Source organism: Peromyscus californicus, unplaced genomic scaffold (assembly GCF_007827085.1).
Source record: "Peromyscus californicus insignis strain IS unplaced genomic scaffold, ASM782708v3 Scaffold_5__1_contigs__length_169319896, whole genome shotgun sequence".
NCBI lineage: Eukaryota > Metazoa > Chordata > Mammalia > Rodentia > Cricetidae > Peromyscus > Peromyscus californicus.
The window spans coordinates 137,066,786-137,082,598 of record NW_026294573.1 but is presented as its reverse complement, the minus strand read 5'-3'; the positions used below and the strand labels follow the sequence as shown (position 1 = coordinate 137,082,598).

General features: G+C 40.3%; 1 protein-coding gene across 3 annotated transcripts in view; it reads left to right on the top strand.

Annotated features, from left to right (window-relative positions):
• Nucleotides 1–15,813, top strand: part of Atp6v1h (ATPase H+ transporting V1 subunit H) — a 115,117-nt gene that overhangs the window by 26,340 nt on the left and 72,964 nt on the right. For all 3 annotated transcript variants that reach the window (XM_052715405.1, XM_052715403.1, XM_052715404.1), the window contains one exon: nucleotides 9,811–9,908. In XM_052715405.1, the coding sequence (XP_052571365.1) occupies nucleotides 9,811–9,908 (98 nt within the window). The remainder of the gene's footprint in view (nucleotides 1–9,810; nucleotides 9,909–15,813) is intronic.

Genomic DNA, 15,813 nt, shown 5'->3' with positions numbered 1-15,813 from the left:
CTTGCACTTTGTTTCACTCGAGATAATGTCCCAATTCCTAACAGTTGAACGTTTACCTCCTGAAGAGGCCAAGTTGGATGCCAAAATTCTGGTGCAATTATGGTAATGTCAGCACCTGTGTCTACCAAACCAGACAACAAAACATCATTTATCTTTATTGTTAGTTTTGGTCTTTGTTCATTATTAGAAGTTTGCCAAAAAATTTTCTTTATGTTTTTTCCTGAATTTCCTATTTTCTCTGTTTCATCATCTCGACTAACATGATTTTTTCCAATAGACATTTGGTTATTTAGTTGCTTTGAGTAGGGGTTTCCTCTACAACTGCAGGAAAGATTTGAACTGGATTTACTGTGGGGGCCTGCCTGAGGCCCCTCTGGGAGTTTCCCGAAGCTCGAGGCAGAGGATTACCCTGGCTGTCCCTTGTTCATCTACATTCGTTGGTCCAGTGTTTTCCCTTACCACACCTTCTGCATACTCCAGAAGGAAGGGGCATTCTGTTGCCAGTATTCCTTGAGGAAACATTATTTCTAGGAATGACCTGTTTACAATCCCTTTTCAAATGTCCTTGCTTTCCACATCCAAAACATCTAACATTGCTCAAACCTTTTGAAATTGCTTTTCCTACCCACATATCATCATGGTCATAAGCCTCAACATTAACTGTATTTCTAATCCAATCTTCCAAAGGTGCAGATCTTGCCTTTAACGGCCTGATTATTCTTTTGTATGCTGCATTTGCATTCTCAAAGGCCAAAGATTCAATTATTATCTGACTAGCCTCTGAATTCGGGACCATTTTCTGTACTGCTGAAGTCAATCTTTGTAAGAAATCTGTGAAAGATTCTTTTGGGCCCTGTATAACCTTTGTAAATGACTCAGTTTTTTTTCCTGGTTCTTCAACTCTGTCCCATGCGTTCAAAGCTGCCGTTCAACATAGAACTAGGGTTTGGACATCATATAAACATTGTGTTTCTACTGAGGCATATTGGCCTTCTCCAATAAGCTGATCCTGGCAGATTTGTATTCTGCTATCCCTCCATTGTTTTTCTATATTTTTAGCCTCATTATTGAACCACATTTTCCACTGGAGATTTTGTCCGGGTTCAAGAACAGCCTGTGCCAATTCCTGCCAGTCCTTTGGTATAATCCTATTACAAGTTGACCAGGTGTTTAACATTTGCTTTACATATGGGGAGTGCATGCCATAAGATGCTATTGCCTCCTTAAATCTTCGTAAGTCTAACATTTTAACTGGAACCCAAGTATTTTGTTCATTCTCTTCATCAGGTAGCTGCTGTACGGCTACCGGATAAATTAAGGGTGATTGTGTGAAAACTGGCTTTCTTTCTGTAACCTTATGATCCAATTTTGAAACAGCTTCACTATTTATTTCTTCTGTCTGAATTTGAATTTCTCTATAATTCATTTTTACCGGTTTAACAAGTTTTTCTAAGACTGTTATCCTGGCACTTAAGTTGACGATCGTTTTAAATAGTAAAATGAGGATAAGAAAAGTAATAAACTGAATAATTCGTTCAATATTAATCTTTTCATATAGTTGTTCCATTGTCAGAGTGCCTAAAATTTCAAACAAAGCCCAATTTTCTTCCAATGTACACATAAAGCCCATTTTTTTTTTAATGTAGAAAAAAATTCTCTTTTAAATAGATAATGTTAATTGACTTACCAAGTCTGGGTAGAACAGTAGAATCCCAGGGAATTTCACAGCCACCTGGTGTTCGAGGTGTGAATCCAGGGAGAGAGAGAGAGAAAGTGTAGCTGCTTGAGCAGAGTCAAGCCTTGGCTTTACAGGCAGGGGCCCTGTTCAGCAGGGCAGGTCTGAGTTGTTTGTAGCAGTTGCAAGTAGCTCCAGCTGCGGGTCAGTCAGGCCTGGGCCCAAGCTAGGCAGCCAGGCCGCCCAGGCTGGAAACTGGACCTGCCGCCAAGCCAAGCCAAGCGGTTTTTAATGAATTCTTGTCACGTTGGGCGCCAAATGTAGATGTATCCAACCTTCTTATTAAATAAGAAACACAGAACCAATGCAAAGAAGAAAGCCAAGAGGTCAGAGCTAAGAGCTAAAACCTTACCCTTCCTCCTGCGGTGGTCCTACCTCTCCGAACCAGAGCTACCCCTGTGTTAAAGTCTTTATATAGAGTTCCTGTTCTGCCTTCTCATTGGTTGTAAACCCAACCACATGACCACCTCCTCACAGCCTGTCTGTATAGGCCTCCAGGTTTTCCATGATTGGTATTAAGATTAAAGGCATGTGTATCCAATAATGGCTGTATCCCTGAACACACAGAGACTTACCCAGCTCTGCCTACCAAGTGCTGGAATTACAAGCGTACGCTACCACTGCCCTGCTTTCCTATGGCTTGCTAATAGCTCTGACCCCCGGGCAACTTTATTTATTAACATACAAATAACACTTTAATACAAATAAAATATCACCATAATGAGTGTTGTGATCTTTCCAAGCTTTGGAAGACTGAAAAAAAAAAAAGTGGGAATTTCTGTTTGCTTGCTTTTCCTTTTCCTTTTCCTGCTCGTTCACAGATACCTGAGTGTAGGAGAAGATGGCTTCTCACATCCTTGTTTGTTGTGGACCCAATCCAGCATTAGTTCCCAGATGAATGTTGTTTCTTTGGTAGAGTTGCTAGGTTTTTCTTCCTGCTTGTTCTGACTTGATTCTTGGTACTCTGGAGCAGTTCTAACAGAACTTCTTGTGATGCAAGCCTTCTGTGTATCTGGCCTGCCTATAAAGGTAGCCACTAGCCACACGTGACTAGTGTGAATGAGGGAACCTTCCTGAAATATACTCCATGTACTATATAAATCATGCATTTTCAGTTCAGTGGTTTATATTTATGAATTGTGCAGCCATTACTACAATCTTAATTTATAATATTTTCAGCACTCCAGAAACAAAGAACTACCCTGTACATATGAGCTGTTTTCTCCATCCCCACTCTCTTATCATTCAACCCCTGGCAGCCACTAATCTATTTTCTGGTTCTTTATTCACCTCTTCTGGATTGTGATGTGAATAAAACTCTATGACTTGGTTTTTGTGTGTCAGTCTTATATATTATTAAAGGACCAGCCTTAACAATATAGTTGTAGTTGAAGAGAAACTACAAACGGTGAGAACTATTTTCGGGAAATGAATCTAAGTACACCATGCTCTTTGTCTGTCTACTTTATTCCTCTGGGATAAGATCCTATCTACACAGCTTCAGTTCTGTACTCAGGCCTAGTTCCTATCTATTTAATTCTCTATATTTATCTGCTGTCCCCTCTGTGTTCTATCTTAATTCTCTCATCTTAGTTCTGCCCCATCTAGGTTCTCATTCATCTAGTTCCTTCCCGTCTTAGCTCCTCTTCCATCTCCTTGTTTCTCATCTTGTTCTTCCCCATCTGGCTCTTCCTCATCTTCCATCTTGTTCCTCTGGTACTCTCTTTTAGCCCTTTAGTTTAGTTCTTCCCATCTACTCCATTCCTCTCCAGTTCTTGCCTATCTAGTTCTATTGTTCTCCTTTTTCCTCTCTCTCTCCTCCTCTCAGTCTCCTTATTCTCTCAGTTCTCTCTAAGTCTCTCAGGAATCCAGTTATAAACCCAAGTAATAGCAATCCTCTCCAGAGCAAGATCACCAGGCTTGAATTCTTATGGAGTCATAAAGGCAGGTAAGAATTTTCCTCAGGCAGTGACCACCAGGCTTTCTTTTACAACCCAAAAGGGGAGTGGTAAAGGAGGAGGTCAACAGAGAGCTAATGATCGGTCAGTATATCAAGAAGGGAATTTATGTGCTCAATCTACATTCCTTGAAGTGGTTAGGTAAGAAATTAGGAGTCTATTAGTAAGGCTGTAAGGAAGGAGGGTCTCACCCTAAATTGCACAAGAAATGAAGCTATCCTCCTGACCTAGGAGACAGGTGTTGTTTCTTTTGGCCTTGGATGCTTGATAGGTATTTTAGATAAATACACTGTTATGAGTTCTTGGAAGCAGGCATAGCATTGCAAGAAAATCACTGTAGGAACCAGCTAATATATATACAAAAGCTAAAATATCACCAAGACTTCTTAAGCCGTGGCTTGAACTTTGGAGAAGTTCTTGACTTTTCCAAGTAGTAGCTTTTGTGATAGTAGCTGAATTCCATTACATTTTCCTGCAGCCTGTAGCATGTCAGACCCCCCTCATCTAGCTTAATATGTTTAAGGTTCACCCATGTTTGAGCATGCAGCATTTTAGAATGAGAAACAGAAAACCCAAGCAAGTTGAGTTTCCTTGTTTTTTTTTTTTTTTGTCACATTTCTTCAGTGATTTCTGTGGCAGTTCTGATGTCCTTTCTCCTGGTGACCAATTTTGCTGCTTTGGCTTTGTTTTTGATTGAATGCTGTGGTCTCTGCAGTCTTGCAGAGAGGTGGAAGGTGTCTTTGATGTAGTTCTTTATCAGAAGTTCGCTCATGCGGCAGATGAGTGGGCTTCCTCATTTATTCACCCAGCACTTAAACTGTAGGCTGCCCTGGCTGGTGGCACTCTGGAATTCAGAGCAACTTACAGCCAGTAGTTTCTAGCAGATGACTATAGTCTAAACATATTAAATGGAAAATACAAAAATAACCCATAAGTTTTAAATAACTTCTATTTATTCTGTTGTCATAATTGTTCTATTACATTTGTGTTAATTGCTTACTATGCCTGAATTATAAATGAAATTATCATAGGCATCTGTATATAGGAAGAAATAAAACTCATATCCGTAGGGTTCAGCGCTGTGTAGTTTTAGGATCTGTCATGGGTCTGGGAATGTGGTAGAATAGGGACCACTATACTTACTTTACTGTGTAGGCTGAAAGAGTACTATTCTTATCCAGGGCAATTATGAATGGCTTTTCATTCTTTTAAGTTCTTATCACAAAGTTAACACTTTTAAGCATTGGGATTATTGAAATATTTTTATGTGTGTGTGTGTATGTATATTGAATACAGATATAGTATTCAACTTTTGTTTTTCTGATCAAGTTTTTGGAGGGATTGCCATCCAAAATATTGTGGCAGTATAAAATAAAATGAAATAAGGTATTTGAGTAGTACAAGACTTCCTCTCATGTGTCATTGAAAGAGTAGCACCAGTAATAATAATAAGGTAATCTATTACTATGTGCCAAATATGCTTTTGGAATTGTATGTAAAGCATTAATTTATAAAGCAAATCATGCTTTCTTAGTTGCAGCAACAATACTTTTTCCTTGTAATACAGATCCCTAATACCCATATAAGTACATTGTATGATTAAGCAAATTGTATTGAAAGCATTTTTTGAAGACCTTAAATAGTGAGTAATAGTGAAATTACTTTTTGGAAGTCTGTACCCCCCTCTCTCTCTTTTTTCAAGACAGAGTTTCTCTTTGTACCAGTCTGGAAGTCTGTATCTTAACTGATATGTTTTTGGACATTGGCAAAGGAATTTCTTTTTTTAATTCTATTTTAAGAAGTTCTTGACTGTATGCATTTTAGTTTGTGAATATCTAATGACAATAATAGTGTACCTTAAAATTATCTAGTCTTTTATAGAAACTGACTACAGTTGATAGATTTTTAATTTTTAGTTTTAGTACAGCTGGCACTTTTTTTTATTGATAATAAAACAATTAAAGAAATTAAGTGATTTCTCAAGATACCGAGATAAAGCTTTTCATTCCTGTTCCTGTATTTATCCCCCTCCCCTCTTTGGTGTTGGGGATGAAACCAGAGTCTCATGTATGCTATGCAAGTAGTCTGTAACTACATTGCTACCATTCCTCCCTTGGGATGAGTTTATACAACCTGGTTTTTCCTACTAAAGCCTTTTCACCATGCCTCCTTCAAAGGTTATTGTTCCTGTGAGATCTGTTAGTATAGGTTTGGTATAGTCTGGTCTGATCTTCAGCTGCATGTAAAGGGATCTGAATTCATTTGCTCAGCATTGTATCATGACATTGATTTATGTTGCATCTAGAAATATTCCTATTATTAATGAATATTTGGTTACTTGAAGTTTTTGATCATTGTGAATAATTTAGATGTGTACATTTCTTTTGTTATATATAATATGTATATTATATCCATAGCACCTGTTGCAAGTGTTACAGCTCTGGAGGGAAAGGTATCCTGACTCCTCAAGAAGTCAGGCTATACCTACAGCTGTAAAGGGAAGGTATCCTGGATACCTACAGCTGTGAGGAAAAAGGTATCCTGACTTGTTGGGAAGTCAGGCTATACCTAAAACTGGGGTGCTGTCAGGGAGTGCTGTGGGGAATGGCCTCCCCGCAGGATATAGTGATCATGTTCCTCTCTGAGAGAGAGCCATTACAGCTGAGCTCTGCTCTGCCCCTTCCCCCTCTTATGGGAGCTTCCCAGCAGACATAGTATGGGTTTCTTCTTCTCTGCTATCCTAAGAGAATATCCCAGCAGAGGTATCTGTTTCTTCTCAACTTCTGAAACTCTCTGCTTTACTCTTCTAAAGGGAAAATCCTTGTAGAAGTGTAACAATCTGCTCTGGCTCTGGCAAAAAGTTGTTACTTCTACTCCACACCTCCTTAAGGGAGCTTCCCAGCAGAAGAAACCTGTTCTGCTCTGCTGTGCTCCCAAGGGAACTTCCTAGCAGAGACTCTGCTCCTTGCTGGCGAAAGAATCTTCACCAAAACTATGCGCATATGGGCTTACATAGCTATGCTACACATCCACATAGATTACATGATCACACAGCGCACGGATTACATAGAACATAAGACTAAGCCTCTTGCTTGGCTACTGGACAGCGCACGTACAGTAATGTAGCTGGGTGGGTAGCCAGGAATTCTATCATTAGGTCCATTTGATTGGAAAATCTTTTCCCAACCCTTTACTCTGAGGTAATGTTGTTGGTCTTTGAAGTTGAGGTGTGTTTCTTCTATGCAGCAGATGGATGGGTCCTGTTTTTGTATCCATTCTTTTAGCCTGTGTCTTTTTATAGGTGAATTGAGTCCATTGATATTAAAGGATAATAATGACCAGTGATTGTTAATTCCTGTTATTTTTTGGTTTTGTTGTTGTTGGTAGTGTGTGTGTGTGTGTGTGTGTGTGTGTGTGTGTGTGTGTGTGTGTGTTTTCCTTCTTTGGGATTTGCTGGTGTGGAATTATCTATTGCCTGTGTTTTCGTGGGTGCAGCTAACTTCCTTGGGTTGGAGTTTTCCTTCTAGTGCTTTCTGTAGGGCTGAATTTGTGGAAAGGTATTGTTTAAATCTGGTTTTGTCATGAAATATCCTGTTTTCTGTGGTGATTGAAAGTTTTGCTGGGTATAGTAGTGAGGCCTGGCATCTATGGACTCTTAGTATCTGCATAATGTCTTCAGGACCTTCTGGTTTTCAGAGTCTCCATTGAAAAGTCGGATATTATTCTTCATGTTACTTGGCCTTTTTCCTTTGCAGCTCTTAATACTCTTTATTTCTGTATATTTAGTGTTTTGATTATTAGGTAGTGAGGGGATTTTTTTTCTTTTTTTCAGTCCAATCTGTTTGGTGTTCTGTAAGCTTCTTATACCTTCATAGGCATGTCCTTCTTTAGGTTAAGAAACTTCTGTGATTTTGTTGAATATATTTCCTATACCTTTGAGCACATTCTTAGGTTTGGTTTTTTTCATGGCGTCCTAGATTTTCTGGATGTTTTGTTAAGAATTTGTTGGTTTTAATATTAACTTTGACTAATATATTTCCTCTATCTTATCTTCAACGTCAGAGATTCTCTCTTCCATCTCTTGAATTCTATTGATTATGCTTGCATCTGTAGTTCCTGTTTGTTTACCCAGATTTTCCATTTCCAGAATTCCTTCTGTTTGTGTTTCCTTAATTGCCTCTGTTTCAATGTTCAAGTTTTGAACTGTTTGCTTCACCCGTTTGATTGCTTTTTCTTGGTTTTCTTTGAGATTTCTTCCAAATTTTTTGTCTTTTCCTCAATTTCTTTGAGGGAATTTTTCATTTCCTCTTTAAGGGCCTCTATCATCTTCATAAAATTATTTCTGAGGTCTTTTTCTTCTGCTTTTTTTTTTTTTTTTTTTTGGTTTTTCGAGACAGGGTTTCTCTGTGTAGCTTTGCGCCTGTCCTGGAACTTGCTTGGTAGCCCAGGCTGGCCTCAAACTCACAGAGATCCGCTTGGCTCTGCCTCCCGAGTGCTGGGATTAAAGGCGTGCGCCACCACTGCCCGGCACTTTTTCTGCTTTTTTTCATTGGGATGTTCAGGTCTTGTTGTTGTAGAATCACGAGGTTCTGGTGGTGCCATATTGCTCTTTATGTTGTTGAATGTATTCTTGCACTGGCGTCTACCCATTTCTTCCTCCAATCAGTGTAGGTAGAGCCTGTTCCTCTGGGGCCGCTCTTCATCCAGTTGGTGCAGGCAGTGTCGGTGCCTCCATGAAAGGTGGGGGTCCCTCTTCATGCAATTGGTGCAGGCGGTATATGTGTCTCCCGGGGCTGCTGATGCTGAGGTGGATGATTGCATTTGAGGGGCAGAGTGGGGCTTGTAGATTACAGGGTCCAGTGAGTAGTGGTGAAGTGGCCTGCCTGCAGGAGCCTTGCCTGCTGACTGGCTAATGGGGCTGTGATGGACAGGGGAGGGGCACGGAGTGTGCCTCAGGGCCTAGGGCCTAAGAGACTGGACTGTTCAGCTGGGAAACTAGCCACTCACCTCTTAGGTGTAGATGGTGAATGTGTCTCAGGGAGCCGCTGAGTTTGTGGGGGATGGGTGGTTTTGGTGGACGGAGTGGGACTTGTAGTTTACAGGGTTCAATGGGGGGTTGTGGTTGAATAGCCTGCCCACAGGAGCCTTGCCTGCTGACCAGCTAGTAGGGCTGCGATGGGTGGGGCTGTTTCTCCACTTTTTAAAGACATACCTCTCATGGTAAATATCTAGACAAGAGCTTAGAGCAGAAGTTTTTTACTAGCTGTAGTAAGATGGAAGCGTTTATGACTTCGAAGAGATATAGATTTAAACACAGTTCTATGACATGCAGCTATTGAACTGAGTTTTAAAAATCTGGCTTGTCTTTAACAAATGTTAATTGATCCTTTTTTCAAGATGGGGTTTTTCCATGTAGCCCTGGCTGTCCTGGATCTTACTCTGTAGACCAGGCTAGCCTCTGCTTCTTGAGTACTGGGATTAAAGGCATAGGCATGTACCACCATGCCCAGCTTTAGTTAGATATTTTATAAGACCACCTCAGGCTGAGTTTCTGCATAGTTGTAGTTGTGTGCTGAGTGGATTACTGCCTTCAACCATGACGGTGCCCCTGAAGATGTTCTCTTGATAGTATTGTCCTAGCCAGGAGTGAAGAAACCAAGGACTACAGTAAAGGTTTATAACGTTCCAAAAAGTACTCCAGTATAGGCCTGTCTTCTTCTTCTTCTTTTTTTTTTTTCCCATATTTGTGTTATTATGTAGAGCAACATTTTTTGTTTGTAGAGCCTTTCTCCAAGATATATAAATGGCAAGGTGAACTACTTATTTATCAAACTGTATCAAAGGTACAGTTACTTTGTAAATTAATTTCTCTAAATGTATTATGTCATCCTGAATTTTGTAGATTTAATTTGGAAGACAACAGTCACCTTAATTTTTAAGGGACTAAGTTAAAAACAGACAGGAGGATAGACTTTTGAAAAGATATTAGGAGACTTTGGGTGCTCTAAAGCTAACAAATTGTAGTAAAAAGGTAGACTTTTCCTATAGAAATGTATGTGTTTGGTCTCATGACTTAGAATGCTTTGCAGGCTAACACTGTACACTTTTCCTGTGTAGAGTTCTCAGTATGTGCAGTGTGTTGCTGGTTGTCTGCAGCTGATGCTCCGGGTCAATGAGTACCGTTTTGCCTGGGTGGAAGCAGATGGGGTGAACTGGTGAGTGAGTGTCCTTTACTTTTATTGTAGAATGACATTTAAAAAACATTTCTCCTTGACATTTTAAAATAAATTAATACATTTAATCATTTAAGAGAAGCATTTTATTATTTTCATGTTTGCTTAACAATGGATATATTAAACTTCTTAGAAATCAGTATCTATCGAACTGAACATCTCTCCCCTTCTCTTGCTTGGCTCATGTTTTATAAGAGGTTAAGGCCTCTTAACTTAATACTGGTCTTCTTGTAGGACTCCTAACAGTGGGAGCAGGGGCTATCTTTAACTCTTTTGCTGGCTTTGGGACTCTACTCCTCATACTGGGTTGTCTTGCCTAGCCTTGATACAAGACAAGTTGCTTAGTCTTACTACAACTTGATATGCCATGTTTTGTTGATATCTATGGGAGGCCTGCCCTTTCCTGAACAGAAATGGAGGAGGAGTGGATTTGGGGGGTGGAGACAGAGGAGGGTTGGGAGAGAGGGACTGAGAGGAGAGGAGGAAGGGGAAAGTGAGGCCAGTATATAAAATAAAAAACAAAAAACCCCTAATGCTGGACAAAACAAACTCTGGCACTGAGAGTATAAGATTATTATCAAAGTATTTTGGGGCAAATGCAGGCAGAAATCAATAAGGAAAATAAAATCTCCAAAGAATGGAGATTCTGTCACCATTAGAAAGCCAGTAAATTTCATACTTAATGAGGGCCTAAGTGCATTTAAAACAGTTATTCTTCAGCTAGGAGAAGAGCATTGTTTCTCCTGTAAAATTTATATGGGATGTTCAGAAGCAACAATAGAGTTTGATAAGTGAGGCTTTAAAGAGAATTGATTGAATAATGTGTTCAGACTCTTACTCTAAAGCCCCTCAGCAAGACAGGTGCCTGCAGTTTCTTAGAGTGTTATTTTCCAATTATTTAATCTTCGTTGATTGACTGAATAAGCTAGAATAGTTATTCCTGTGTTAATTCACAAAATTGTAATCTGTTGAGCTGGCATGGTGGCATACACTGATCTCAGCACTCAGTAGACAGGCAGGCAGATTTCTGTGAATTCAAGGCCAGCCACAGATATAGTAAGACCCTATTTCAATTTTTTTCCTCACTATTTTTATTTAGCTCTTTGTTTTCTGGGAAGACCAGAAGTGGTGAATAACTTCAAAGAAACTGTTTTCTAGACACAGTAGGGTAGTTGTACTATTAACTCACAGTCATTGTGACAGCATGCACAAAGACGTGTACCAGCTCAAGACAGATACAATCTCAGCATGGAGTGGGAAGGTAGGTATGATTTGATAGCTAGTGGGAGAGATAGCTTGCCCCTGGTAGATTGACCACCCTCCGGAGCAGGCCCTACGCCCAAGAATAATTGGGCAAAGCAAATTGGACTTGATTTTTTTTTAAAAGAAGAAAACTCCAAGTTAGGTGGGTAGGGAGCTGAGAGGAGATCTGGTAGGAGTTGGGAGTATGGATATGATCAAAGTCCCATTGTATGAGTTTCTCAAAGAATTAATATTTACAATTTTATCACATTTTAAACTTTATTTATTTGTGTGTGTATATGTTCATGTGCATCACAGAACATGTACAGAGGTCAGAGGATAACCTATGGGAGTTTATTTTTTCCTTCTGGGGATTGAACTGAGGGTATTGGGCTTGGGAACCAGTGTTTTACCTGCTGAACCCTATCTTGCTAGCCCTAGGTTCTTACTGAATAATATTACCTAGAAGTCTTTCCTGCTGACTGGTAACTAGGTGAAGATATGGTGTTTCCTTCTTTTCCTTAGATCAATTATATTTATCTGAGAGTCTCTCTCTCTCTCTCTCTCTCTCTCTCTCTCTCTCTGTGCGTGTGTGTGTGTGTGTGTGTGTGTGTGTGTGTGTGTGTGTGCGCGTGTGCGCGCGTGTGCATGTTTCCCTGTAGGGCTGAGCATTTTGTAGCCTCTTATTACCTTCGCTTTGGCCAATTGTGGGTCTGTGTGTTAATCACTATATATTGTAAATAGAAGCTTCTCAGATGAGGGTTGAGAGATGCGTTAATCTGTGGCTATAACAAATCATTAGGAATAGTTTAACAATAATACTATGCCATTTTGCAGAATGATAGAAGTAAGTTCTCCCCTAGGATTTATGTCTTGTCTAGTCACATGTTGGTGCTAGGTATGGATTTCATTTTATGGAGTGGGATTTAAATAAGTCCAATCAGGAACGGTTTATTCCCGTCACATTCACGCCACTATTGCACCAGTGGGGACATATTGCAAGGCCGGTGATTGCAGCTTTCAGTGTTCACAGCTGGGTATGGTTGATGATTCTCTGGTAGCCTGCATAGCACCTTTCAGCACTATAAAAACTAGTCAATATGGGTGAAGCTTCCAGGTTTGTACCAGCTTGATGTTACCATGTTGTATGATTCAGTTATGTGGTGTCTTCAGCAATAGGCCCTTACTATGAAGTTATGGAGAATTACCAAGAATATTGACAATATCCTCTAATGTCTGAGGGTCCATGGGACCTCACTGGCTAACAACTCCAAACAAACAAACAAACAAAAAACCCATTTCTGCACTGGGTTTTTATTTGTTGCTCTATTATAGGGTAGCTCCATTTAAACTCTTTTATGTTCTTGAGTTTGGAAGGATTCATTTATGATGAAAATATCTACATTCTCATAGTTTTAAGAGTGGGCTTATAAAGCCAGTTCTATCATTGTTAGAGAATAAAATAGTATTATTACTCTCTTTGCTTTCTTCTGTTCACTGATGCCTTCTCCTGTTAGTTGCTATTGTGGATGGAAAGTAAAGAGTTCTCAGATATGGTCACACTGTATTGGGGATTCATTAGAATGATATTGTTACTCATAGCTGAGGTTTATTATAGGGATTGCTGAAGATACACAGCTGGACCATGAAGCACAACGTCATGGCTGAGTTTTGAGGAATCCACGTGTAGTCTTCCATGAGACCTCCTCAGCAGTGAAAATTTGTGTTTCTGTTCAGGAAGACTAGTACAGACCAGCTCCTAAGGTTAGCTATATAGGCACTCTGTGTTATAACTAGAGGTTAGCTATATAGGCACTCTGTGTTGACAGCGTATTTCTTAGTTAATAGGTTTTTGATTTTTCTTTTCTTTTTTTTTTGTTTTTTGTTTTTTGTTTTGTTTTCTTTTTTGAGACAGGGCCTTGGCTGTCCTGGAACTCACTCTGTAGACTAGGCTGGCCTCAAACTCAGATCTGCCTGCCTTTGCCTCCCAAGTGCTGGGATTAAAGGCATATGCCACCACCATCTGACTTCTTAGTTACTTTTATTGCTATGATAAAACACCATGACCAAGGAAGAGTTTATTTGGTTGGAGCTTACAATTCCAGAGGGATGAGTCCATCACCATCAAGGTAGGGAGCATGGCAGCAGGCATGGTGCTGTAGCAATAGTTGAGAACACACGTCTGGAACTTCAAGCAGGAAGCAAAGAGAATGTACTGGGGATGTCAAGAGACTTTTAAAACCTTAAAACCTGCCCCAAGTGATAGACCTCCTCCAACAGGGTCACCCCTCATAATGCTTCACAAATAGTCACTGAGAACCAAGCATTCAAATGCAGGAGACCTACTGAGGAGAGTTCATCCAAATGACCATAGCACAGGAAACATCCCAGACATCTGACAAGAAAGTCCGTTACCTAAACCGAAGTGCTGAGGATTGAGTGGCTTATAAACAATGGGAATTTGTTTCTTACAGTTCTGGGGCCTGGGAAGTCCAACACCAAGGCACTGGGAGATGTATGGTGAGCTGTAACCTCGGATAACGGAAGGGCAGAGGGTCTCTCTTAGGCTCTTTTATTTGATACTTATGAAGGCTCTCCCTGTGTGACCTAATTTGCCCAAAGCTCTGTGTCACCACACTGTCAATTTGGGGTTTATGATTTTAACTTACAAATTTTGGAGGGCACAGACTTTCAAACCATAGCTGTAGCTGCCTGCCATAAACTGTATGGTTTGTGCAAACTGGATAGGTACTGTGAGCTACCTGTGTCTAAGACTAGCAGTTTCATGGGTCTGATACTCTTTTCTGTGCAGAAACCCAAAGACAGATCTCATTCCAACTTTCACCTTCCTAAAAGAGATGCTGCAGTATTTGGGGCAGTGTAATTAGAAAGGATCATGATTTCATTATATCTTCCTAAGGAATTTCATGACTGTAGCTTTTATTATAATGGTAAATTAGTTATAATTAATGGAATATTAATATTAATTAATATAATATGCGAGCAGCGCAGTCATGCAATCAGTGCATGAGTAGCATAGCTCTGTAAGCCCACCTGCGCATGTGCAGGGGAATCCTTAAAAGCTGGACACAGACTCCTCCCCTTCTTGTCTGCTTCCCCCGCCCCCCCCCTTGCACATGCCTCTTCCCAGGCCTGGTCACTCTCTTCTGTCCCCCTCCCCCCAATAAAGCTCTGATAATGGGTTTTGTTGTGCCTCATGACCTTTCTTGAACGGTAACCAGTGCCGCCTATTTAAAACCAACCTTAGCAGCTTTCATAAGACTAGGACTTAACTGTCTCCTAAGAAGGCAAAGAAGAGTGACAGGGTAAAGATCTCAGGGCCAAATGGGAACAAGAGAAAAGGGGCTTGTGAGTCAGGGTGTGGCCCAACTCTGAGAAAATGACCCTTTGAAGAAAAGGACCCTCTCAGGGGATCAGAAACTCCATCATAGAATATATATCTTGTTTATTAGTTACCCCATTTATCAAACATATGACATCATTTATTTAAATTTTCTAGAAGAAGTAGGTGTAAATCTCTAAGTTAGCTTTTGTTAATCTGAATAGATCTTTATAAGTTTAAATTTATATTATCATACAGAGTGTAGTATAAACCAGTGTTGAATCAAATATAGCTTTATATCTCTATCATCATACAAAAAAGTACATGTCAATTCAAATATTTGAGGCTTGTTGCTTCCTTGCTCTAGAAGGAGATAAAATGAACAGAGAGGTCATCAAGACTAAATATATTTTTAATTTTAGTAACCCTTAGTAAAAGATGGTTGCCAGCCACGTGCATCATGATGAGGTCACCAGTCAAGATGGAGGAGAGCCATGTGGTTGCTGCTCAAAACATGTTTTTTTTTTTTTAAATAAGTAAATTCAAAGTCAAATGCATATATATATATATATATATATATATATATATATATATATAGAGAGAGAGAGAGAGAGAGAGAGAGAGAGAGAGAGAGAGATATTAAACAGGAGATGAGTAAGGAAGGGAAAAGAAAGAAAGTGGTGAATTTTTTCTTGGTTCCCTGATTGTCTAGTCCAAGAAATACTGAGGCCAGTCTCACATCCAGGGTGATGGTCAGAGGCAGGTAGCTTTGCCAGAGACAGAGTAGTGATCTCTGAATGGAAGGCAAAGCCACCCTGAATGAGAAAGCAGACTTGTTACAGGCGGGAGGGAGCAGATCTGCTGCAGGTGGAGGCAAGTAAGTGGGTACCTTTTGGTGGTCCCTGTCAAGGTATGCCACCAAGCAAACATGCCATGTGCAGCAGAGTTAGTGGAAGAGGTTTGAGGAAGGAAGACAGCTAGAGTGAAGACCACTTCAGAGTGAGGTTTTGGGAGGGGCAGGCCCTGATCCCTCACCTTAGCCATAAATGTAAAAATACAGCACTGTTCCCATGGATGACAGGGGAAAAGGAGCCGCTATAGCCGGTAGCTGTGGGCGTCCCCAGGGCTAGAGGGAGGACAGGAGGAGGACTAAGCCATCAAAGAGGGCTGTCACCACACTCATGGGGGTCAGGCTTAGCCTGGCTAAGCCAGGGGAGTCTCAGCACCTAGAACTAGGATTTTCGAGGAGGTGAGAACTGAGCTCCGAGAGGGATCTCATCCATAGGAAAAGGTCAGGAATTG